We start from the raw sequence: 26,242 nt of genomic DNA, 5'->3' as shown, positions 1-26,242 counted from the left end.
TTTTTCTGCTTTCTATTTGATTGTTTTCTGCCTTCATCTTTATTTTCTTCTGCTTAATTTTAGTTTAATCTTTTTTGTTTTTCTAATTTCTTAAGGTAGATACTTCAGTCATAAATATGAGTTCTCTGTATTTTTTAAAATATTCAATTCTACACTTTTTCCCCTAAGCACTGCTTAAGCTGAGATTTAGAAATTATCATGTTGATTTTTTTCACTGATGTATAGGTTATTTAGAGTTATATTGTTTCTTTTGACTCTACTAAAAAATTTTTAGATGGTATCTTAATTTAATTCCAATGCAGAGAGATAAGATACGTTGCATGATTTAAATCCATAAAAATATTGAGACTTGTTTTATGACCTAGAATATGGTTTAGTTTATTACGTGTTCAGTGTGTATTTAGAATGTTTCTGCTGTTGTTTGGGGAGTATGTATCTTATAAATATCGATAAGCTATTTTAATTTATTTTTAGTTTTTAAATTATTTTTATTCTAAATGTTCATAGTTGCAGCCTCTCAAGTAGTGAGATTTGACTGTACTCTATATTCAAGGCTTAGATTTACATGTAAATTGAAATTCACAGAAAATCAAATGTCATAATTCTGCCTTTTTGTTTCGTGTTTTGTAAAAAAATGTTAAAAGACCAACATCATAACTTTTTCTGAAATTGAGTTTCCTTTTAATACAACTATGTATGAGGGAAAAAAGTGGAACAAGGTGAAATACTTATCAAATTTTAGCCACTTATTTTTGTTGTAAATCAACTATAAAGATCAATCAAAAGTCTAAGCCCAAGGTGATAGATGAATAAGAATTGAGATTATAAGAAAAATGTTTTTTAATTATTATAATGAACAATTAAGACAGATAAATGTTGGTAAAATTTGGCAGATTTAGGTCATATCTAAATTTTATTTAATTCAAATTCTAATTTTATTGTATTTTTTCTTAAAACACTTGTAAATGATTGTTTAAAAATTAATATGGAGAAATATGACAAAATAGTTAATAAATTCATTCCAAATTTCTCATTTATCATTACCTAAAGTAGTTTTAAAAAAGAATGATTTGTTATATATCAGTCTACTCTGATTTGGTTTGTATGTCTTCTGAATTTCTCAAATTAGTATTCAAAATTTTGATGCTGCCCTCACTAAATACTAAATTGCTAAACTCATTCATACTATATTAGTATTACTCTGTGTTCTCCTGAGAAACAGAACCAAATGGATACATGTAGATAGATAGATGATAGATAGATAGATAGATAGATAGATAGATAGATAGATAGAGAAAGAGATTTATTACATAGAATTAGCTCACATGATTATGGAGCTTGGCAAGTCGCAAGATCTGTAGGGTGAGTCAATAAGCTGGAGAACCAATACAGAACTGATGGCATAGTCCAAGTGTGAAAATTAGCAGTCTTGAGACTCAGGAATAGCTGAGTTGATGTTTCAGTCTTAGTTAGAAGTCAGGGAAAGTCCATGTTCCAGATCAAAGACCATCAGTCAGAAAGAAATCTCTCTTTTTTTGTGAAAGTGTCTGCCTTTTTGTTCTATTTATGCCTGCAACTCATTGGGGGGGGCTCACTCACATTATGGAGATCAATCTGCTTTGCTCAGTCTACTGATAGAAATGTTGATCTCATCTAAAAACACCTTTACAGAAATACCCAGAATAATGTTTGATCAAGTAACTGAGAACCCCATGGCCAGTCAAGTTGACACATAGAATTAACCATTATACACACCAAGGGGAAGCGACTGATCAAAGAATTATATGTTATTCTCCTAAGATATATTTTGAATTTAAAAGACACTATTATAATGCTCTATTATAAATTAAAACATCTCTAACTGAGAAAGTATATATACAAAATTAAGTTGTATATATACAAAATTATACAAAAGCATATATACAAAATTAAGCATATAGTTCTAGTTGGACCCCCTTCAAGACTCTACACAATTATATGAAGTAGTCTTGACGGTAAGTATAGTGCCCTGATATTTAGAGTTGCAAGACAATATACATGGTAGCATTATAATACATAGAAGTAGGAGACAGTTATAAAAACTGGTATTTAGATATGTTATGTATGTATTTATATAAAATTACATCCTGGAATCACCATATAATGAAGTACAGGCCAACAGGGAAATATGAGTTTTATTAAAGATGTTTATCTGAGATCCTTTTGCAGAAAAAAATGCCTCAAATACTGATCACAGACAAGACAGCCATAATTTTATACATCTGATTCACAATGGGAGTAGTAAATATCATTCTTGGTGTAAAAATGCCTGCCTCTTGCCAGGTAGTTTCTTCATATTTCATTTGTTCATTCTTGATAAGTTAGGACTAGAGTCCTTAGTTCCAAAGTTATTCGTGTGAAATGTTATGATAAAAGATCTGCTGTAATACCAAGAAAACCAAAACCAGAAACAAAACAGGAAATAAATAATCCATAACAACACATACATAAATGTTTTAAAACACACACACACACACACACACACACATTCACACTCAGAAAATTATTTCTTATCATTCATACTGCACAATAATAATAATAATTTCTATTTCAATAACTTCTGGATATTCTCACAAACATGTTTTCTTTAATTACCAAGTTAAAATTTTCATCCTCAATATGTAGAAACTTGTGAAATATATTGGGGACCTCAATCTTCTTTCCACAAAATAGCCTATCCATGACAGGAACCCCACAATTGAAGCCAATGCTCCACTATATATGAGTCAGGCTTACCTTGTACTTTGTTGTTGCCGCTGGATTGATGACTTCATTTTCTAACCTTTCACCAGAATACCATCTATATGTGGTTCCATCTCATTCCAGGACAAATAAAACCCATAGATATATGAGTTTGGAGAATTTGCAGATTGGGAAGGGAACTTACTAGAATCAATCAATATTGCTTAAGAGAAGGTGATGAGAAGGACGTAGTTTTGAAAATCAAGTCAAGTGAATGGCTGGCTTCTTGACAAAAATGGAAATCCAGATTTCATATTCAACATCTAATTAGGTCAAATGTACTGTTCTGTAAGATTTTCTACTGTTAAATGAATGTAAATGAGTAGTTTCTGAAAGTCATTGGAAGATTCTGATAGGTAACTTTTCTTTAAGAGTTAAGACAGGTACTTTTTTTACTCTATAATTTTTGGTGTAAGACATTTTGTTAGGACATAGCTCTATGAGAAATTAAAAGTAATAATATAAGAACTTATATATATACACATTTATAATGAAAATTTATTATATACATAATCTATATATACATATATAATATATTAAATCTGATAGATTTGTTAGACTATGCTTTTACATGTGACTTTTAAAAGGAAAATCTTAATATTTTTAAAATGACATCTTCATTTCATGAAATTTAATCTGTAAACCAGATAATATCTTATGTTACCTCTTATCCTTTCATTTAAAATGTGTGTTTAAAGGAATACCTCAAAAAGGAGGGAAATATTTAAATAAAATAATGCATTTTAATGTACCAACCAGTTAGAGTACATCCTGACATGGGTATAAATTTTTCAAACCTTATGTGTAGTTTTGATGTCTTCCATTCTCCACAGAGAAAATCACTATGAGACATTTGTTTTTTTACACCACACACATTTTTCCATTTTCCAATATATGTGCATATTCATAAATATTTTATAAAATTTTACTTTTAATAAATAATGGTAAATATAATATCTTAATTTATTTTTCTGCTGATTTTGTTTTTTTACATTTTGAAACTTATCCATGTTAATATGTGTAGTCTGATTCATTCATTATAAGGATTCTATATCACTGAATAAGCATTCTACAAATTAAATATCTTTTTTTTTTAAGGCCATTTACATTGTTTCCAATTTCTTGACCTGTACAACATAACATTTCTGTAATTATAAACTTCTGCATATATGCTAGTTTTTACGATATATCTAAGAGTGGAACTTCTGATATGTCCATTTTTTTTTCAAATTAGATTTACTAATGTATATTCTCATCAACAGTTTGTGAGTATTCTTATTTTTTGCATCCTTGGCAACACTTTGTAGTCACTGACTTTTAATTTTACTGTAAATATTCTGAATACTCTACCCTAGGTAGGATCAAGTATCGGTATATGCAGAAAAAGGCAAGTGAGTAATCTCAAACTTAAGTGAAAAACACTTCCATGTTCTTTCCTATAGCTTTTGTTGCTAGCCCCAGTTAAATTAAATTATGAATCCCAACTAACCAGTAACATGTATTTTCAATTCAATTGTTTATCTCATTTTTCTAAAACGTTTTTAGTATTTTTTTTTTTGTAGTTTAGTTCAGGTCTCCTGAACACTAATACTTTCTCAATTATGTATAGTGAAAATATCTTGAATTTGTTTTTTATTTTATTTATGTAAAAATATTAATTGTAACATAAATAATATCCTCAATAATTTTTTACATTTTAAATATTTTGAGTACTATTCAAAAAAATAATTCTCTATCTCAAGTATTTATATAAAAAGCTTCAAATTATGCTTTTGGATTTTGTGTCATTAATTTGAAATTGATTTACATATGTGTTTTGTGGAGCATCTAGCTCTCTACCTTTTTTTACATGCTTATGAGTTACCCTAACATCATTTATTTATAGTTTTAATATAGCTTTTTAAGAAGCCATGGTGTTAGAGTCTCCCACCTTGCTCTTGCTTAGTCCACTAAGGCTGCCATAACAAAATACCATAGATTAAATGTCTTAAATATTTACAGGTTTTTTTTCCTCACAATTCTGGAGGCTTCAAGTCCAAGGTGAAGGTGCTGTGTGGATTGCTTTCTGGTGAGGCCTCTCAGCTTGTAGATGCCCACTTTTTTGCTATGTCCTCCCATGGCATTTATTCTATGCACTTGAAGAAAGGGAGGGAGAAAGATCTGATGTCTCCGTCTCTTTTTATACATTCGTTATATTGGAGTAGGGCCTCAACTTTATACTCTATTTAATGTTAACTACCTCCTTAAAAACTTCATCTTCAAACAGTCATATTCTCTGTTAGGGCTTCAACATATGAATGAGGGGGATACAATTCAACCCATAACATTCCATTCTTTATTCTCCCAAAGTTCATCTCCTTCTCACATGAAAAATACATTCATTACATCCTAACAACCTCAAAGTCAACCCATTCCACCATCTGTTCCAAACCCAACATCTCTTTTAAAAAATAGTATGTGAAACTCTAGTGTGGCTCATCTCGAGGCAAGATTCCTCTTCAGCTGTAAACCTGTAAAACCAGGTTATAGATTTCAAATATGCAATGGTGGGACAGGCAGGCATAGGATTGATACCCTCACTGAGAAGAGGAGATATAGGAAAGAAGAAAAAGGTAACAGGCCGTAAGCTAGTCTAAAACCTAGCAAAGAGAATTCCATTAGATCTTAAAGCTCAAAAACAGCTCTCTTTGGGGCATTTACTGTGTAGAGTGCCTGCCCCAGTACTCCAAGCTTGGTAGGTAGGGTGATTTAAGCCCATGAGGTGATAGCACTGGGAGCAGACGGTGATTTCCCGTGGAAGAGAGGTGGGATGCGGAGCGAGGTAGTCCTCCTTCAGCTCCACCCCACCACAGAGACATGGGCCTCCAACGTTCTAGCCATGCCGCCCTGTTTCTGAGTGGCTGCTAGAGCGTCTCCTCACTGTTTCCTGTTGTCCAAGGGCCCGGGAAAGGAAGAAGGGGACGTAGCGCAACCGCAGAGGGAACTCTCGCGATACAGTGGCTCGTGGCCACAGGAAATGTTAGGAAGGAGACCGGAAGTGAGGGGGCAGAGACAAATAGTGAGGAGGGGCGGGGTTTATGACGAGGCCAAGAAACCGTTGGGAGCCATTTGCGCTCAGGACCTGTAGGTAGCGCAGAGCTCTGTTTCCTCCCCTCACAGAGACTTGATTGTCGTCTGAGAATAGGAAACTGGAGGACTAGGTTGTAACAAGGACATTTTTTTGGCTGTGCTTAAGGCAAGGTGTGGAAAGGCGGTGGTGGAGCCAGATCGTCAGCAAGTCGGAGGGGAAAGGCCCCCACCCTCCAAACTCCCAGCAACCATCTACGCAGGCCGACTGGGCACTAAGATGGCTGCCGTTGCCATGACAACCAACCCTGTGCAGACCCTTCGGGAGGAGGCCGTGTGTGCCATTTGCCTCGATTACTTCACAGACCCCGTGTCCATCGGCTGTGGGCACAACTTCTGCCGAGCGTGTATAACCCAGTTGTGGGGAGGGGAAGATGAAGAGGACTGGGGCGATTTAGACCTGGAAGAGGAGGAGGAGGACGGAGAAGAGGAGGAAGTAGAAGCTGTGAGGGCCGGTTGGGGATGGGACACACCCATGGGGGATGAAGACTTTGAAGACGACTTGGAGGAAGAAGAGGGTGTGTTCTGGACAGGTGGATTGGGCAGGTCGAACTGGGACAACGTGGACTACGAGTGGGAGGAGGAAGACGAGGAGGAAGACCTGGACTACTATTTGGGGGACATGGAGGAGGACGAGGATGAGGAGCTAGACCCCGCCTTGCCACTGCCCCCAGCCCTTCGGAGGCGCTTCACCTGCCCCCAATGCCGGAAGAGCTATACTAGGAGGAACTTCCGCCCCAACTTGCAACTGGCCAACATGGTCCAGGTGATTAGGCAGATGCACCCAGCCCCTGGTCAGGGGAGTTGTGGGAATGAGCAGGGCATTTGTCCCAAACACCAAGAGGCCCTGAAGCTCTTCTGCGAGGTCGATGAAGAGGCCATCTGTGTGGGGTGCCGAGAATCCAAGAGCCACAAACAGCACAGCGTGGTGCCATTGGAGGAGGTGGTACAGGAGTACAAGGCCAAATTGCAGGGGTATGTGGAACCTCTGAGGAAGCGCCTGGAAGCCGTGCAGAAAATGAAAGCCAAAGAGGAGAGGCGGGTGACAGAGCTGAAGGTATTATCCACCATGCCTTTTGCATCATCCCAGAGCCAGGTAAAGTCAGAGCTGGCAGCTGTGGCCTCAGAATTTAGGCGGCTGACACGGTTTCTTACTGAAGAGCAGGCAGAGCTGGAGCGGCGCCTCCGAGAGAAGCACGAAGCCCAACTGAGGCATGCAGGAACAGCAGTTAGCCATCTTACTGAGCAGGCTGCCCAGCTGAGCCGCCTGCTGGCTGAGGCCCAGGAGCGGAGCCAGCAGCGGGGCCTGCAGCTGTTCCAGGACATCAAGGAGACTTTCAATAGGTGTGAAAAGATCCAGCTGCAGCCCCCAGAGGTCTGGTCCCCTGACCCGTGTCAACCCCATAGCCATGACTTCCTAGCAGATGCCATTGTGAGGAAAATGAGCCGGATGTTTTGTCAGGCTGCGCAAGTGGACTTGACACTGGACCCCTACTCGGCTCACCCGGCCCTGATGCTGTCCCCTGACTGCAGGGAGGTCTGCCTGGCAGAGTGGCAGCAGGAAGGTGCTGACCATTCCAAGCACTTCTCGGCTGACTGCTGCGTACTCGCGGTCCAGAGCTTCAGCTCTGGCCGGCACTACTGGGAAGTAGAGGTTGGAGGGCGACAGGGCTGGGCTGTGGGCGCTGCCCGCAAATCAACCCATCATAAGGAGAAGGTGGGCTCTGGGGGTTCCTCTGTGGGCATTGGGGATGCCAGCTCTTCCTCACGTCATCACCACTGTCGCCGTCGGCTTCACGTGACCCAGCCGCCTCTGGTCCAGCGGGAAGTGTGGTGTGTGGGCACCAATGGCAAACGTTACCAGGCACAGAGCTCAACTGAACAGACACTGCTGAGCCCGAGTGACAAACCGCAGCGCTTTGGCATTTACCTGGACTACGACTCAGGGCGGCTAGGCTTCTACAACGCAGAGACTCTGGCCCACGTGCACACCTTCTCGGCTGCCTTCCTGGGTGAGCCTGTCTTCCCTTTCTTCCGGGTGCTCTCTAAGGGCACCTGCATCAAGCTGTGCCCTTGATCTTCCTGCCACCCACAGGGGTCCCTCTGGTCAATAGTGGCAGGGCAGTTGGTGGTGGAATGTGGCCCATAAGTTTGGGGCTCAAAAACTCCCACTTTTTGTTACTGCATTGCTTTTTGCTTCCCCTTGATCCCAGGGCCCTGATTTATCATCTAGTAGCCTAAGGGACCCTCCTGGTCTCCTCTCCCATACTATATGTCCAACAGATCTGCATGGGTCCCTGATAACAGCTGCCTGGTCTTCCTTCCATCTGCCCAGGGCCTGAGTTTAAGTAAGGGAGAAAATATGTAATTTTATTAACTTCCTTTTCCCCACCCTTGCTCCTCAACCTTCATGTCAGTTCCCTGGCTGAAGGATTTGAGCAAAATTCATAAGTATCCCCATTCCGATTCCATTTTCTGATGCAAGTTTTAGCTAAGGGATTTGGAAGCTTTTGGTGGGGAGACAGACTGGGCAAAGAGTAGAGCTGAATAATCATCTACTCTGGTGAAAGAGGAGGGAATTTAAACTTTCCTTCCATCTCCAATTTCTATATCCATAAATTGACTACAATTTAGTTCCAGTGAGAGATCTATAATGGTCGACAAGATTGAAACTACATACCATTACATCCCCCAATAAATAATTTTCTTCCTCTTTTGTCCAGTACTCAAAGCTCACCCCACTCTTCACTGCCAGGCTCTTATCCCCTTTGTTCAGTGGAGTTCCTTTTATTAGTTTCCACTCTCTCTTCACATCTTTAGTTCCCTCCATTTGGTGAGCCCTGAATGGGGCCTAGGGCACAGGGGTTGGGTCTCCAGGAGGAGAGCTTTGAGTATAATCTATTTTTATGGTAACCCCTTACCTTCTGTCACTTACCAGCTTTGGTGGCCCAGGTTAATTTATGTTCTGATGAAAAGAGAAGTTGGGTTGTGTTGTGGAAATATGAAGTTTGTTTGCAAAGTAATAATAATAATCCCTTTTGGCTGGATGCTTTGCTGTCAGGACCTACTGAGGTGTAGCATCATTGCTTTACAGATCTAGGTGGCATCCATACTCCTTTGACTCTGGATAGAGTCCCGTCCCCTTAGCTATGAGTGGAGGCTGCTCCCCCTGTGACTCAGAAACAGTTCTGCCCCTGCAGCACTGGACAGGAGCAGCCAAGCTCATAGAAACTGAGGAGGTGACTCTATCCTCTGAAATAGAGGAGAGCGCAGCTTTGTCTCCAGGGCCTGTGATGAAGGTGGCAGCCTTGATAATCTCTGAATCACCTTGGTGGTTAATTTCCCTTTTTTGAAGAATAAAGCATGTTTGAAGAAAATAGATCTAATGTCTAGTCCTGTAGAATGCCAGAAGTTAGAAAGCCTTTCTTTTGGTCCCAAATCTCAGTGTCCCAGCTGATTTAATCCCATCTCTATTACTGGCTTCAGTTAGCTGAATAATCACACCCATGGGTGTTCTCTTTATGGAGTGATTGTCTAGCCACGTTCTTGGTGTTCTTTCCAGAACATGCTTTCTCATTTTTTGCAACATGAACAGATTGAGAATTTTGCAAATCTTTTAAGTTCTGGCTCTTGTTTGCTTAAGAGCTCCCTCTATTTATCTCTTTCCTCTCACAAATAGTAAAAAGAAACAGCATACAGCCTTCAACACTTTGCTTAGAAATCTCTTTTGCTAAAGATTAAAGGTCGACAAGTTTTACTTTCTTCAAAATGCTAAGATATAGTTCAATTAAGTTCTTTGCCAATTTATCACAAGCATTGCCTTTTTTCTAGTTTCTAATAAAGTGTTCCTTGTTTGCATCTGAGACCTCACCAGAAGTACCTTTAGCGTTCCTGTCGCTACCAGCATTCTGTTCATGATAAATATATTATCTTACATGACAGAAGATTTCTCTTCAGTGTTCTTCTTTTCTTTCTGAGTCAAAATTACCTATAACATCTATGTTTCTACCAATAGTCCCTTTAAAGCAATCTAGGGTTTTTATAGCATGTACATCAAAACTTTTCCAACTTCTACCTATTACCCAGTTCTAAAGCCATTTCCACATTTTAGGTGTTTGTTATAGTAGCACCCCACTTCTCGGTAACACGACTTGTATTACTCTGTTAATGTTGCCATAAAAAACAAAAAAAAGGACTGGCATGAGTGACCTAACAGAAATTTATTTTATCACAATGCAGGAGGCTAAAAGTCCAAGATCAAGATACAATTAGAGTTGGTTTCTGGTGAGACTCTCTCATTTTGGCTTGAAAATGGCAGTTGTGTTACTGTGTCCTCACATGGCCTTTCTTCTCTGTGCATGCAGAAAAAGAGAAAGAGAGACCTCTAATGTCTCCTTATCTTTTTATAAAAACATTAGTTCTGTTGGATTAGGATTCCACCCCTATGACCTCATTTAACTTTTATTACCTTTTTAAAGTCCCAATTTTTTTATATAGTAACATTGAGGGTTAGGGCTTCAATATATAAATTTGGGGGGAGGCACAATTAAGTCTATAACAGAAGTTATTACTTATAAACTTTAGAATCAGCTAACCAAGGATCTCAAATAGCTTTATTGGGATATTTATTAGAAGTGTAATTAATTTATAAGTTAAATTTGGAAAAATTAGGTGTTTTATAATATTGGGTTTTCAAAATAAAAATGGTATATATATATATATATTTTTTTTTTCCAGTAGTATTTTGTAATTTTAAATGATCTGTCTGTATTTATCTAGTTTCTTTCTGGGTAACTTAAATGTTTTGTTGCTACTGTAAATGGAATAATTTTTCTGCTTTCTTTTTAATAGATTCTGTTGTAAAAAATATTGTTTTTTATGTTCATTTTTATTTCAGCAACTATACGTTATATCTTACTGGTTCTAATTATTTGTTTGCATATATTTGTACCATCATATCAGTGTAAAAGTTAAAAAAATAAAATTAGACAAATATATAAATAGCAAACAAACAATAACATTATTTTATTCTAATATCCTAAAATAGTTGAAAATAAAAAAAACGTGAATGAAACTCTTGTCTAGTTGTACTTTGACCTATTGAACATCAGTGTTCAGTGAATTGTCCAATTCAAGAAAATGAATTCAATCAGAATGGGTAAAGAGTTTAACACAAAGACACCCAGTAACGTTTTATAAAAGTAATCTTTTGAGCTGTGATTAAAGAAGTTGCACCATTTTCTTAAATTTCATTTAAGTAAATTTCTTAAAATTTACATTTTAAGGAAATTTTATATGCCAAAGTAAAAAATGATAGCAATTAAGAGGTAAAATATTGACTCTATGAATAAAGAAAACCTAAAGATCGTGGGACTGAAGTGGTTATAGGAGAGGTTAAAATGACACCTTGTCTAGTAATGTAACAGAAATAAGAAGAAGATTTTTGTTGTTGTTGTTTAAATCATTTTGTGTTCTAGGGGCCCCAAGGAGAAGAAGGGAAGAAAAGAATGATGTGGGGAGGGTGGGTTGTAACTATCATAGGATAATGTTCAGAGTATAAACTAGAAAAGGTCCTTCATTCAGGGCAAATACTGTGGTAATTCATACCAAGAAGGGAAACAATAAATAAAAGAACAAAGAAATGAGTATGCTCTGGTATGAGACCAGCCTTGTGGATTAACAGATTAGTTATTCACAAAACAAGGAATTATAGGAAAACTCTCCATTTTTCACTTGCCTGGGAGACTGAAGCTTAGATTTTAACAAGAAATAAAATGTCTCTTTGTATAAGTAAAAACATTTATTCAGAGTCAGATATAATTTATTGATTTTCACACAAATTTAGTTAGAGTCTACTTAATCTGAACTTCAAAGAGGGCGAAGGTTATAGAAGAGAGTCTGAGAGTACCAATGACCACTTCAACCAATTTGAGGTTTACTTAAATATGGCCCCCGGAGTTCATGGAAGCTATCAAAGAATATGATGAGAAAGAACAATTCCCCTGGAACAAATAATTACTTAATCTAAATAATTAAAACCCAAGTTTCCCCAGACTCCACCACCAGCCTATAATTCAAATAATACCATAGTAACAGTAAACAAAGTTGCATTTTCAACATTTGACAACCTTCTTCTAAATACCCAAACACCTAAGATATTACCAAAAGTCCCCAAATGATGTCTCACATACTCACATGCACTTGCTAACCAGAGTTCTTTTTGTTTTGTTTTGTTTTGTCTTTAATCATACATACCCTTTTCCTGCCAAAGACATGACTTTCAGACTAGCCATTATGACATCCTATGTGGTATTTACTGTGAGAATGCTAATGTTTGTAGTAAGGTGCATTGTATTGATGCTCCCCAAACCAAAGCCCTTATGATTTCATTGTAATGCTGGGTTCTGTGCAAGAGAGGGAAAAGTGGCTATATTTCTAGCTTTCCAAACATTGACACCTGGACTTTTGCCTCTGTACACCAAATATCCACCTTATTTTAAAAATACTGTTTATGTACAAAAAAAATTTTTAATGTTTGGTTTTTCTTTGCAATTTGCTCTTTGAAGTTGAGAATAATTATTTCCAGCCAATGTTTTGTAGGAACAGGATCACCTATGGTTTAAGTGGTTTGGCAGAAACTGAAAAGAGCAGGAAATTTTGGAAATAAGTTCTAGAGAGCCTCAGACTTTTATTAGAGAGCAATGTTTCTCAGAGATAGAATTATGATGGATTAAATGAAGCACTTAAGTTATAAAATATAAGCGGTACTCATCATAGGAACAAAAAGGAAGAGGAAAGATGAATTTGCTCTCTGCATCCATCCATCTTTTCCTGCCCTTGGACATCAGCACTCCTGACCCTGGTCAAGTTACACAACTGATCTTCCATTCTTGGTCTTCAGACTGGGGCTGAGACTTATATTATTGTCTACCCTGGTACTTAGGCCTTTAGGTTTGGACTAGAGCTAAATCACTGGCTAAATCATGTGAACCAGTCCCTCATAATAAATTTCTTTCTATACACCTATGTATATGTATTGATCCTTTTTCTCTGGAGAGCTCTTACTAATATAATTGACAATCATGTGAAGCAACTAAAACATCTAAATATTGTTGGAAGGTATGTACATCATATATCACTTTGAAAAACCATTCAGCAGCTTCTTACAAAATTAAATATACATTTATTGTAAAACATAGCAATTTTATTCCTAGGTAAATCATATGCCATAATATAAGAATATTTATAGCAGCTTTATTCATAATAGCTTCAAACAAGAAAAAGTTCAAATATACATGCATAGGAGACTGGATAAGCTAATCTTTGTTATAGTCATACAAGGGAATACTATTGTGCAATAAAAATGAATAAACTAATGGCAAAATAAATAACATGGATAGATCACAGAAACAGCATACTGAATGAAAGGAGCCTGAACAAAGATAGTACATGCTGTGTGATTTCATTTAAGAAAAATTCTAGAATAGGCAAACAATCTATAGTGAAAGAAAGCTGATTAATGATTACCTGAGCATGCGATTGAGGTCAACCTCAAAAGAGGACAAAGAAACTTTTAGAGGTGACAGTTATACAGATGTATACATTAAACTTATAGAACTCTGTGCTTAGATTTATCAATTTATTATCCAGCAGCCCTATTAAATCCTTGTATTATGTTGATTATGTATTTGTAATTTCTTTTAGAACATTTATATATATATATATATATATATATATATATATATATAGTCATATAAACTTTGTATATAATGGCAATTTTGTTTCTCTCTATAAACTCCTTAAATATCTTCTCGTTCTTGCTTTGCATTGCCAGCAAATTGACCAGAAATGGTAATATTGGACATTCTTTACTTCTTACAATTAAAAAATAAGCTTCTAAATATAAATATATTCTTTTTATGCACATATACATATTTGTATACATAAATTCACACATATACATATGCGTGTTTATAACATGTGAATAGTTAAAATGTTGATATATATGTGATATACATATATGATTAAAATATATCTATGCATATATACACACATACATGTATAGACATGTTTTAATTAAGATATTCATCTATTTACAGTTTTTTAAGAGTATTTTATGATAATTTTGCATCTATGAAATCATATAAATTACCTTTTTACACGTGCTAATATTATGAATAACATTGATTCATTTGTAACTATTGAAACAATCTTACATTTCTGGGAAAATCTAACTTATAATGTATTATCTTTTCATGTATGCTTAAATACTTTTGGTAACATTTTGCATCTATGTTTATAAATATGACTAGTCTGTAATTCATCTTTTCATACTGTCCTTATCATGTTTCAACCTTGAGGTTCTGTGAGCCTCCTAAGTGTTTTGGGGTAGTTTCTTTTTTTACTGCCTGGGAAGACTGTAGGTCTAGATAATGTGTTTCTTAAATGTTCAGTAGAACTCATTAAGGAGGCCATTTGCACCAGATGTTTACTTTATGAAAAGATTTTCTTTAATGATTTTACTCAATTCAAATTTTCTATTTCTTCTTATATCAGTTTGTAAGACTTATTTTTCTAATAATTAACCACATTGTCTAAATTTCCAAGTACTTAGGTATAATTTTGTATATACTGTTGTCTTATCAGAAGCATCTGTGATGATGTGACCATTTTCATTCCTGTTTCTAGCTATCTGTGCATTCTTTCTTTCTTTCTGAATCCTGTTGTCAAAAGCTAGTCAATTTTATTCTTTGAGAGAACTAGATTTTAGCACATATATTGTATGAATTTTTTAGCCAATTATAATATTAATTCCAAACTCCTGTAAGTTCAGCATGAAAAAGAGAAATTATGAGCAATCTTGTTAATGGCCCAAATGTAAACATTCAGGAAAAATACATCAACAGAATTGAGCAAAGGGTAAAAAGCTAATCTAGTTTGAAAAAGTTGCGTTTATTCCAGAGATAAAAATTTGTTTCTATATTGGAAAGATCTACTAAACATTTTCTTTAAATACAAAAAAAAAGGATACTTGCTATTGCACATTGTATTAGAGGGCATAGACATCACCGTTAAGATTGGAAGGGATGTAAAGTGTGCCATAATATTGCTTTCTAGAAAATGGAGTCAAAAGACTACAGAAAAAGTTTTAAAATTACTAAAATTTGTCATATTTTCTGGACATAAGATGTACAAGTCAAACTCATTTTTATATACAAGCAGTAATAATAATAAAAAAATCATTTAATGATTAACTCGCTTATGTTTACACCATATGCAAAATGAATTTCCAAAGGAATGGTCAATCTCAATACAAAAATTACACTAGTTCTAGAAGAAAGCATGTGTAGATTTTGTTCTACAAAACAAAAAGCTGTCTACATTCACAAATATATTATTGCAAATAGATTTAAGTCTACCATAATGTGCCCTATAAGACAAGGATTGTCAAGAATCATTAGGATTCTTCAAGCTGTTGTTTCTGGACTTCTAATTTAATAATAAGTGTTAGTTTTATCACTAAGTTTTGTGTTAAGCTTCAAGTGGTAGTAAGCTTTTGTCCTAAAAATACATGAGTACTTTAGTTAAGTCAGTATCTTTGATGTAGTTTATATCAGTAAGGAGAGGATTGTGGAACTATTATTCAGTTTTAGTGCCATAAAGTTAGAAATAACTTTAGAAAAAATTCTTAAGTGAAATATTTGCAGATTTCTCTCTTAAAAACAAAATTGATAGATAATTTCATATCTTAATACTGATATAAAGCTCCTTTTTCCTTCAACATTTGATTGTTTATAAGAACTTTGGGAGTGACTATATTCTTCTATATTGTCTGGTTGGCCAAAAAGCATCAATGATAGTGATTTTAGGACATTTTTTTGAAAGATATAACTCATTCACATTGCTAAAAATATTTATCAGAATTTTTGGAAACATGGCGATGTTTCCCTAGAAACAACAATAAGCTGAACATCTAAAACTCAACAAAAAACACCCAAACTGCACACCAGTACATCTGAGCATGGGATCTGCATATTTCTATGTCTGTAAGCTTATTTTCTGGAGATTTTTCTGGAGATATGCAGATCCCATGCTCAGATGTACTGGTGTGCAGTTTGGAGCTACCACAGGTCAGAACCCCGGGTGTCGGGCGGTGGACTGGGAGAAATAAAGAAGCTGCCTCTCACAACCACCAGAGCTCCCTGCGGCAGGAGGGAGAGGGGAGAAGGAGCAGCGGGTTCCTGTGTCGAGTTCCTCCAATAGCCCTGCCTTGGAAAACTGCAGGACCCAGGCATCAAGGCAGAAAGCAGAGAGTGGGAAGGGATCACAGAGGAACAACAGTTGATTTTTGCCAGCTGCGGTTGTGAAAAAGAGGCTGAGTGGTAGCCCCCAACTGCCAACCCAGAGGGCCCCTCCCCTTGTAAACTCAGAGACTGATCACCGCGGAGTCCCAGAGGATTCTGAGCAAATGCTGCTGAGACTATCACTGACACTGACAGGGACTGAAACTGAAGGTAGCGAGCATGATTAAATATTTACAAGAAAATTTAAAATCGTTATTAAGACTTTATATAAAACAGGGATTTAAGAGGCTTAGACGCCACCTACTGGAAACCAAAAGAAAAGAACCTTCTTTGCAACAGACTTAAGAGACACCTTTATATCATAAATTTTTCTAGAAAACAGCAGAATACACTTCCATTAATGTCCAGGTGGAGAATAGTCCATTAAACACCATGAACAAGAGGACAAGGCATCTCAGAAAGAAAGAGAAAAATATCCAGAAAATAAGCTTACAGACATAGAAATATGACTTAAATGACAAAGAATTTAGAAATATGTGACTTAAATGACAGAGAATTCTGAAAAATTCAATTAACTCCAAAAAAACTAAAAACAACAATTTCAGGAACTGAAAAAAACAAGTAGATGAGCAGAGCAAAGAGATTGGAACCCTCATAGAGAACCAAATAGTACTCCTGGAGATGAAGAACACACTGCAAGAGTTGAAAAATGAAATAGCAAGCTTGGGAAATAGAGTCGACCAAATGGAGGAAAGGATCAGTGATATCGAAGACAGAAATCTAGAAATAAATAAGAAGGAAGAAGACAGAAACAAAAGAATGAAAAATAATGAAAGAGAAATTCAAGAGCTAGCTGATACGATCAGGAGAGGAAACATAATAATAATGGGCATTATCAAAGGCAAAGAAAAGGAACAGGGATTAGAAAGCATTTTCAGACAAATAGTTGATGAGATTTTCCCAAATCTAAGGAACGAGCTGAAGCTTGGAATTCAAGAAGTCAGCAGAACACCGAATTATCTCAACCCAAAAAGGCCTTCACCAAGACACATTGTATTAAAGTTATCAAAAATCAGTGACAAAGATAGAATTCTCAAGGCAGCCAGGGAGAAAAAATGGCACCTTATAAAAGAAAACCCATTAAATTATCATCGGACTTCTCAGTGTGAACCTTAGAAGCCAGAAAGAAATGGAATCAAATATTTAAACTATTAAATGAAAGGAACTACCAGCCTAGAATAATGTATCCAGTTAAACTCTCCTTAGATATACAGAAGAAATTAAGAATTTTCCAGACATATAAAAATTGAGGGAATTCTCCACTACAAGGCCTCACTACAGGAAATACTCAAAGAGGTCAGTTCACCTAAAACAAAATGACAAAAAAATACATAATTAGAAGTAAAGTAACTATCAGGCAAATAGAAGCAGAGGAGTGCAACCCTTACTAAGAACAGGGCATTATAAGCTTAAATACTAAGAAGAGAATTGCTGTAACAAGATAGTAATGAACGTTCAGCATACATAGGAACGAATTGAGATAACAGTGACTGAAAAGGGGGGTATACAAGGATCCAAATTAGTGAAGAGGAATGGAGAGAAGGCACGCACAGAAGAAAATGGATGACTGTATATGTTTGTGTGTATATATATATATATGTGTGTGCGTATATATATATATGCATGTATATATATGTATATATATGTATATATGTATATTATATATATATGTATATTATACACGTATATTATATATGTATATTATATATGTATATTATATATATGTATATATATAACTATCCTTTACATATTCATAATGGTAACCAAATGCCAAAGATTTAGAACCGCAGTATATAATATAAAACAAGAAGGACTAGAGAGAAAACACACAAAAGTCAACCAAAATAAAGGAAACAGAAGCACAAGAACAAGGAAGCAATGGAAACACCGAGCTACCAGAAAGCAAAAGATAAAATGGCTATAAGAAGACCACATTATTCAATATATCATCCTAAATACAAATGGATTGAACTCACCAATAAAAAGGCACAGGAATGCAGAATGGATCAAAAAACAACCCAACCATATGCTGCCTCCAGGAGACACATCTCAGCTCCAAAGACAAATACAGACTCAGAGTGAAAAGGTGGAAAATGATATGTCAAGCAAATAACATTCAGAGAAAAGTAGGAGTATCAGTACTAATATCAGATGAAATAGACATTAAAATAAAAAAGGTAAAGAAAAATACTGAAGGACACTTCATAATGATAAAGGAAATCATGCACCAAGAAGACATAACACTTATTAATATCTATGTTCCCAATCAGGGAGTCCTGAAACATATAAAGCAATTACTAACAGAACTAAAGGGAGAAACAGACCAAAACACTATCATGGTAGGGGACTTAAATACCCCACTGTTGGATATAGACAAATCATCCAAACAGAAAAGCAATAAGGAAATAACATCCTTAAATGACACATTAGACTAACTGGACATAATTGACATTTACAGAGTCTTCCATCCCAAAATAGCTGATATACATTTTTCTCTAGTGCACATGGAACATTCTCAAGGATTGACCACATACTGGAACACAGAGATAGCCTTAACAAATATAAGAAGGTTGAAATCATACCAACCATATTCTCTGATCATAATGCTTTGAAACTAGAGATCAACTGCAGAAGGAAATCAGAAATAAGCACAAATACATGTAGATTAAATAACATGCTACTGAAGAATAACTAGGTCAGAGAAGAAATAAAAAGAGAGCTCAATAGATAAATAGAAATGAATGATAATGATAGTACAACATATCAAAACTTTTGGGACATAGCAAAAGTGGTCATAAGAGGAAAGTTCATATCATTACAGGCCTATCTCCAAAAACAAGAATGAGCCCAAATAAACAACCTAACGCTCCATCTTAAAAAACTAGAAAAGGAAGAACAAATGAGGCTTAAAGTCAGCAGAAAGAAAGAAATAATTAGAATTAGAGCCCAAATAATATAAATTGAAAACAAACAAACAAAAATAATAGAAAAAAATAAATGCAACAAAGAACTGGTTCTTTAAAAAGGTTAATAAAATTGACAAACCCCTGGCTAGACTCACTGAAAAAAAAAAAAAAGAGAAAGGACACAAATAAACAAAATCAGGGATGAAAGAAGGGAAATTACGATGGACATTGCAGAAATATAAAGGATCATGCAAGAATACTATGAAAAAATACATAACACCAAATGTAATAACCTAGAAGAAATGGATCAGTACTTAGAAAAATACAACCTTCCTAGACTGAATCAAGAACTGGAAAATCTAAATAGACCAATCAGCAGTATGGAAATTGAAGCAGTCATCAAAAACAAATCAAAAAGTAAAAGTCCAGGACCAGATAGCCTCACCAGTGAATTCTACCAAACATCCAAAGAAGATTTAATACCCATTCTCCTCAAATTCTTCCAAAAAATCAAAGAGGAGACAATACTTCCCAACACATTTTATGAGGCCAATATTACTCAGATACCTTAACCTGGTAAGGATAACAAAAAAGAAGAAAACTATAGACCAATATCTCTCATGAACACAGATGCAAAAATCCTAAATAAGATACTAGCAAACTGAATACAGTAACATATTAAAAAGATTATACACTACAATAAAGTGGGCTTCATCCCAGGGACACAGGGATGGTTTGAAATGTGCAAATCAATTAATGTGATATACCACATAAACAAATTAAAAAATAAGAATCATGTGATCATATCAATAGATGCAGATAAAGCCTTCGAGAAAATACAGCATCCATTTATGATCAAAATACTTAACAAAATTGGTATAAAGGAAAGTACCTTAACATAATAAGGGCCATCTATGACAAACCCTCAGCCAACATTATGCTTAATAGTGAAAAACTGAAAACCTTTCCTTTAAGATCAGGAACAAGGCAAGGCTGTCCACTATCGCCACTCTTATTCAATATAACATTGCAGGTCCTACCGAGTGCAATCAGACAAGAGAAAGATATAAAAGGTATCCAAATAGAAAATGAAAACGTCAAACTGTCACTCTTTGCAGATGACATGATTCTCTACATAGAAAATTCTAAAGACTCCACAAGAACATGACTAGAAACAATAAGCAAATACAGTAAAGTTTCTGAACACAAAATCAACATTCAAAATTCCATAGCTTTCCTATACTCTAATAATGAAGTGTCAGAAAAAGAGGTGGAAAAAAGTAATTCCTTTTGCAATTTCAACAAAAAGAATAAAATACCTTGGAATAAATCTAACGAAACATGTGAAGGACCTATATAATAAAAACTACAAGACTCTATTAAAAGAAATCGAAGCAGATACAAAGAAATGGAAAAATATTTTGTGTTCTTGGGTTGGAAGAATCAGCATAGTTAAAATGACCATATTACCTACAGTATTATACAGATTTAATGCAATTCCCATCAAAATCTCATTGGCATTGTTTAAAGAAATAGAACAAAAAATCATCAGATTCCTATGGAAGCACAAAAGAACTCGAAGTACCGAAGCCATCCTGAGAAAAAAGAAAGAGGCTGGAGGCACCGCTCTGTCCAACTTCAAATTATACTATAAAGCGATAGTAATTGAAAAGGCATGGTATTGGCAGCGAAACAGACACATGGACCAGTGGACAGAATCGAGAGTCCAGAAGTAAACTCATATTTATATGGGCAAATAATTTTCGACAAAGAAGCCAAAGCATACAGTGGAGAAAGGAAAGCCTCTTCAATAAACGGTGCTGGGAAAATTGAAGGTCACCTGCAAAAGAATGAAATTAGACTGCTTTCTATCACCTCACACCAAAATTAACTCAAAATGGATTAAGGACCTAAATATAAGATCTGAAAAAAAAAAAATGCATAGAAGAAAACATAGGAATTAAACTCAAGGACCTTGGACTAAAGAGGATTTTATGAATTTGCCCTCAAAAGCAAGGGAAGTAAAAGCATAAATAAATGAATGGGACTACATCAAACTAAAAAGCTTCTGCTCAGCAAAAGAAATTGTCAACGAAGTAAAGAGACAACCATCAGAAAGGGAAAATATATTTGCAAGCAATAGCTTTGATAAGGGTCTAATATCCAAAATATACAAAGAACTCATATGACTGAATAACAACAAAAAAATAAATGATCCAATCAAAAAATAGGCAGAGGACTTGAACAGACACTTCTCCCTAGAGGATATACAAATGGCCAACAAATATATGACAAGAGGCTCAACATCGCTAGCTATTAGAGAAATGCAAATCAAAACCACAATGAGATACCAGCTCACACCTGTTAGAATAGCTAGAATCAACAGGACAAGTAATAACAAATGTTGGAGAGGATGCAGAGAAAAAGGAACCCTCTTACACTGTCGGTGGGACTGCAGATTAGTACAGCCACTATGGAAAACAATATGGAGGTTCCTCAAAAAACTACGAATTGATTTGCCATATGATCCAGAAATCCCTCTATCGGGTATTTACCCCAAAGACTGGAAAACTCATATCCAAAAAGATATTTGCACACCGATGTTCATAGCAGCATAATTACAGTGGCCAGGACATGGAAGCAACTGAAGTGCTCTACAATAGATGACTGGCTAAAGAAGCAGTAGTACATATATAAAATGGAATATTACTTGGTCATACGAGTTGAAATATTGCCATGGCGACAACATAGATGGACCTTGAAATGATCATACTAAGTGAAATAAGCCAGACAGATAAAGTTGAAAATCATGTGATATCACTTATATGTGGGATATAAACCTAAAAGCAACAAAGGAGCAGGACAAACAAACAGAAACTCATGGACATGGACTATAGGCTAGTGGTTACTAGTGGGATAGAGGATGAAAGGGGAGGTAGATGGAGTAAAGAGGGTTAAATATAGGGCTTTAGGGGGAGAATGAAGTGGGTCAAAGGGATCAAATATATGATAGCTGAAGAAAACTGGACTTTGGGTGGTAAACACACAAATAGAATATACAGATGTCAAATGATAATGTACAACTGAAAATTATATAATTATATTAACCAATGTTACCCCAATAAACTTAATTAAAAAATATATTTATTAGGTAAGCCAGCCTATGGATAAAACTTTCTTTTTAGCAGAGTTTAAGAGTTAGTTTACTTTTTCTAAAAAAAAAAAAAAAAAAGAAAAAAGAAAAAAAAGAAAGAGAAAGAAAAAGATACACTTGACTGTAGTCCAGGTAAGATTTGGACTTGAACTTTTAGTTCAAATAAGAGTTGTATTTTTGAAAGCCAGCAAACTTTTGTGTGGTAGCACAACACTTGTAATTTGCTCCCATTTCTTGACACTGTCTTTTTAAAATGATAAAGCTGATAACCTTTATGGTTGTTGTAAAACTTTCAAGGTTGTTGGAAGAATAATGCCAATGCATGTCTCTGAAAAAAGCAACACATGACAATAGTATGAGGAGCTGGTTTTCTGCTAAAGGAGAAAAAAAAACCCAGAAGCTTCTTCAAACATTTTAAAAACTCCATCCGTGGCAAGAGAATGAAGCTTTCATTTTCACTAAAAGTTAGGTTCTGAAAAAAATACCTTTTAAACATTTTCAAATTTTTCAAATTGTTAGCTGCCTTAGTAGTTTTCCAAAAGGGACATGCAAGAAGTCAATTTTTCTCTCTTGGTATCAGCATGCACCTAATGAATAATAATACAACATATTATTATATAGGGAATAGCTATCATGGAAATTTTACCTGGTTTCATACTGAAGGACAGTAGTGAAGCTGCCAATAGCTTCATGAGCAATTTCAGAAAGTTAAAAGATGTATCAACTCTATATAAAACATGTTTAGAACTATGTAGATATAAATATGGAACATATATAGAACTAGATAGAAAGATAGCTAAATGGTAGATAGATGATAGATAGATGATGATGGTAGATGGATGATGATGATGATAGATAAATAGATGATAGATGATAGATAGATAGATAGATAGATAGATAGATAGATAGATAGATAGATAGATAGATAGATAATAGATAAAACATACAGGTATATCAATTGAAACAACATATCATATGAAAAAAGAATCACTTTTCCGTGTTTTCTTCTTTTCTATTCCACCAACCAGCTTGAAATATTTTTGTGGGACACATGGCTTTATTAAAGTCCTGCAATACTATTGGACTCTTTTTTGCTGTCTGTTTGGCAAACTATTAAGTAACTTTATTGGATGCTTCAAGAAAATGTTTTAAGTAAAGACCCTCATCTTGAAAATGTCCCTTTGGACAGTTTTGAATTCTCCTTTGAACTGTCCCATTTCACAAAACAAAACAAAACAAAAATACTTTACAATTGAAAAAGACAAAAAAAATTCACTTCTTTCCAAATTTTGATCACTGTACAATTGTGGACAGGGAACACTGACTAAATTTAGATGTCTGAGTCACCAATGTGAGAAGATACAACTTTACTTTATGATGGCTAAATGCCTCCTGTGCATCAATTTCCCTGATATGAAGCCAATTACTACATGGAAGTATCTGAACACAGGATGACCATGCACCCATGACACCTGGCACAGGGTTTAATAACTACTGTAATTTTGATGAAGTTATGAACATAACTGACATTTTTAGATATCTAGAACATCTGCAGTTGACTATGAAAATACTCTTAATTTTTATTTGTGACTAAATTATAGCTATGGTTAATAGTAATTTTATTTTAATTTTTCTTCAGATTCATAATTGAAGGAATTGCTAATTTTTGGTTAAAAGTTAGTAAAATTAAGAATGTAAGTTTTTCTCTATTGAAGTTTAAAGATCTTAGATATCTATTCATAGATCCATTTCATTAAATATCTTTGCCATAAAAATATAAATTTTATTGTATTTTTCAAGCTATGTAACAGGCATTTTTTATTTCTGTTAAAATGTGCATATATATTATATGTATTATTTTGTATATTTGCCATATTTAACAATAAAAATAGCCATTATATTTTGGGTTATTTTATTGTTTTTGGCATTAGTTGATTATAGTGTTCACACTTGCATAAGTCACACATTCCAACGGAGAGATTAAAGTCTTCAGTACTCCCCTACCCTTGATATAGATTGCCTTATAATTTTGAGGGTGTATGTAGATAACTTCTTTTCCTTGTGCGTGTGTGTGTGTTTTCCTACATCCATGATGAAGTGGCTATGTGATCTCATATAGACCTGTTCAAAGCAAGTCAATTATGACTACAGAGAAAGGAAGAAAATAACTTTGTATTTTCTTTTAATTTGCCTTTAAAAAATCCTTCACTACTCAATTTATTCCTCCTTTCAATTTATTTTTTAATTTCAATATTGTTTTTTAAATCTACTTTGTTAAGCAATATGAGACACACTAGAAATAATTTTTAAATATATAGAAAAAAACAATTATTTTAGAAGGTTGAAATAGATCTCGATATGATATACCTTAGTAAATATTGTATTTGAAAATAGATAACTTATTTCTAATACATTTTGTGGCTCTCAAAAAATATAATACATAATAAGTTAAAGATGTCTTTTAAATGGAAATTAAAGCATAATAATAAAGGTATCAGTTGTCCACAACACATTTTCAGGTCACTCCGCAATTGGCAAATGAGACTGAATAGAGTAATGCAAGGAAATTGCATTGTGGAACTCTGAAACTTAATCTAATCCAAAATTTATAACAACCAAGGGACTACATAATGAAGAAAAGAACACTTAAAACTTGGTAAAAGGGCACTGGAGAATTTTCATTAATCTAATCACCATTCCCACCTTCCTAGCACAGCAAGTATGGCAGCAGTGGGCATGGTGGCCAGAATTCCTTGTGCAGCTTACTGGTGCTTGGTGTTAATAAAGATCTTATTTTTAAAGTACTATGATTTTGTGTTTTGATATGTCTGGTTGTCTTAGTCAGTTTGTGATGCTATAACAGAATACCATAGATAAGGTGGCTTATAAACAATAGGAATTTATTTCTCACAGTTCTGGAGCCTGGAAGTCTGAGATCAGGGTGACAGCATGGTCAGGTTCTGGTGAGAACTCTCTCTTGGGTTGCAGACTGCTGTCTTCTTGGTGTAACCTCACCTGGTGATAGGGCCAGGGGAGATTTTGGGGTCTTTTTATAAGAGCACTAATTCCATTCATGAGAGCTCCACCTTCTTTACCTAATGTCCTCTCAAAGAGTCACCCTCCAAATACCATCATCTTATGAGATAGATTTCAGTATATAAATTTTAGAGAAATACAAACATTCAGTGTATAGTACTGGTGGTTCCCTGAGGGACCAGTCCAAAGGATGACATTAGTTTATCTGTCCTCCATCTCTGGAGAGGCTGGAGTGGCTTTATCAGTAACGATAGCATCTTTCAAAAGATTTAAAAAACATATACTGACTGTGCCTGCATGAGGCAAGGGACAGTGAATAAGGCAATCAGCAGACGATCCTAATATCTGGGAAAAAAAGTAGTTCAGGAAGAATTTTCTTAAAGGCTCAAGGTCACAGTGTTTACTAGGAAAGATTGAGTACAATGTGCACACTCAGGACTTGAAGCAGGCTCAAAATAGACCTTAGAAGACTCTAGGCATTCATGTTTGAAAAATCAGTGGGTTCTTCAAATGCAAGATGAAAGCTAAGACAGAGTTCCAGATGGCCTGGACTAGCACTGAGGAGATGCCCCAGCTCAGAGCCAATCTGAAAATTCTGGGAGGGTGTATTTTTCTTTTCTTTTTGACTCAAGTATCTAAGAAAATGTTAGTTTGACTGCTGAGAGGTAAGATGATGCAACATAGACAAGTTGTACATCAGAAAGCATACAGTCTTTGTACAAATAGTTTGTAAATTCACTAGACAACTGCAGCCTAAACAATTAATAACAGTAAATCCTGGGGTAGAATTTGATTTCTGGGAGGATTTGTTTCTTAATTTGCCTCATTAAAATATTCAAAATGCTTGATTAAAAATATCACGAGGCATTAAATAA

At 35.3% G+C, this 26,242-nt stretch overlaps 1 protein-coding gene across 1 annotated transcript; it reads left to right on the top strand.

Moving 5' to 3' along the window:
- The first annotated feature begins 6,127 nt into the window (after positions 1-6,127).
- On the top strand, positions 6,128-7,984 carry LOC120610389 (E3 ubiquitin-protein ligase TRIM41-like). The gene is made up of 2 exons (XM_039872708.1): positions 6,128-6,964; positions 6,998-7,984. Exons 1-2 carry the CDS (start codon positions 6,128-6,130, stop codon positions 7,982-7,984), a joined length of 1,824 nt encoding a protein of 607 aa, XP_039728642.1.
- Positions 7,985-26,242: the final 18,258 nt, after the last annotated feature.

This window comes from Pteropus medius, unplaced genomic scaffold (assembly GCF_902729225.1).
Source record: "Pteropus medius unplaced genomic scaffold, Ma_sr-lr_union100, whole genome shotgun sequence".
NCBI lineage: Eukaryota > Metazoa > Chordata > Mammalia > Chiroptera > Pteropodidae > Pteropus > Pteropus medius.
Note: the sequence above shows the minus strand (reverse complement) of the source record. Positions and strands in the feature narration are given on the sequence as shown.

What these genes read in the sequence shown, in the direction of transcription:
- LOC120610389 (XM_039872708.1), top strand. Translation starts at nt 6,128, where the DNA reads ATGGCTGCCGTTGCCATGACAACCAACCCTGTGCAGACCCTTCGGGAG. An exon ending in GGCGGGTGACAGAGCTGAAG is followed by an intron (nt 6,965 to 6,997) that starts GTATTATCCACC and finishes GCATCATCCCAG; the next exon opens with AGCCAGGTAAAGTCAGAGCT.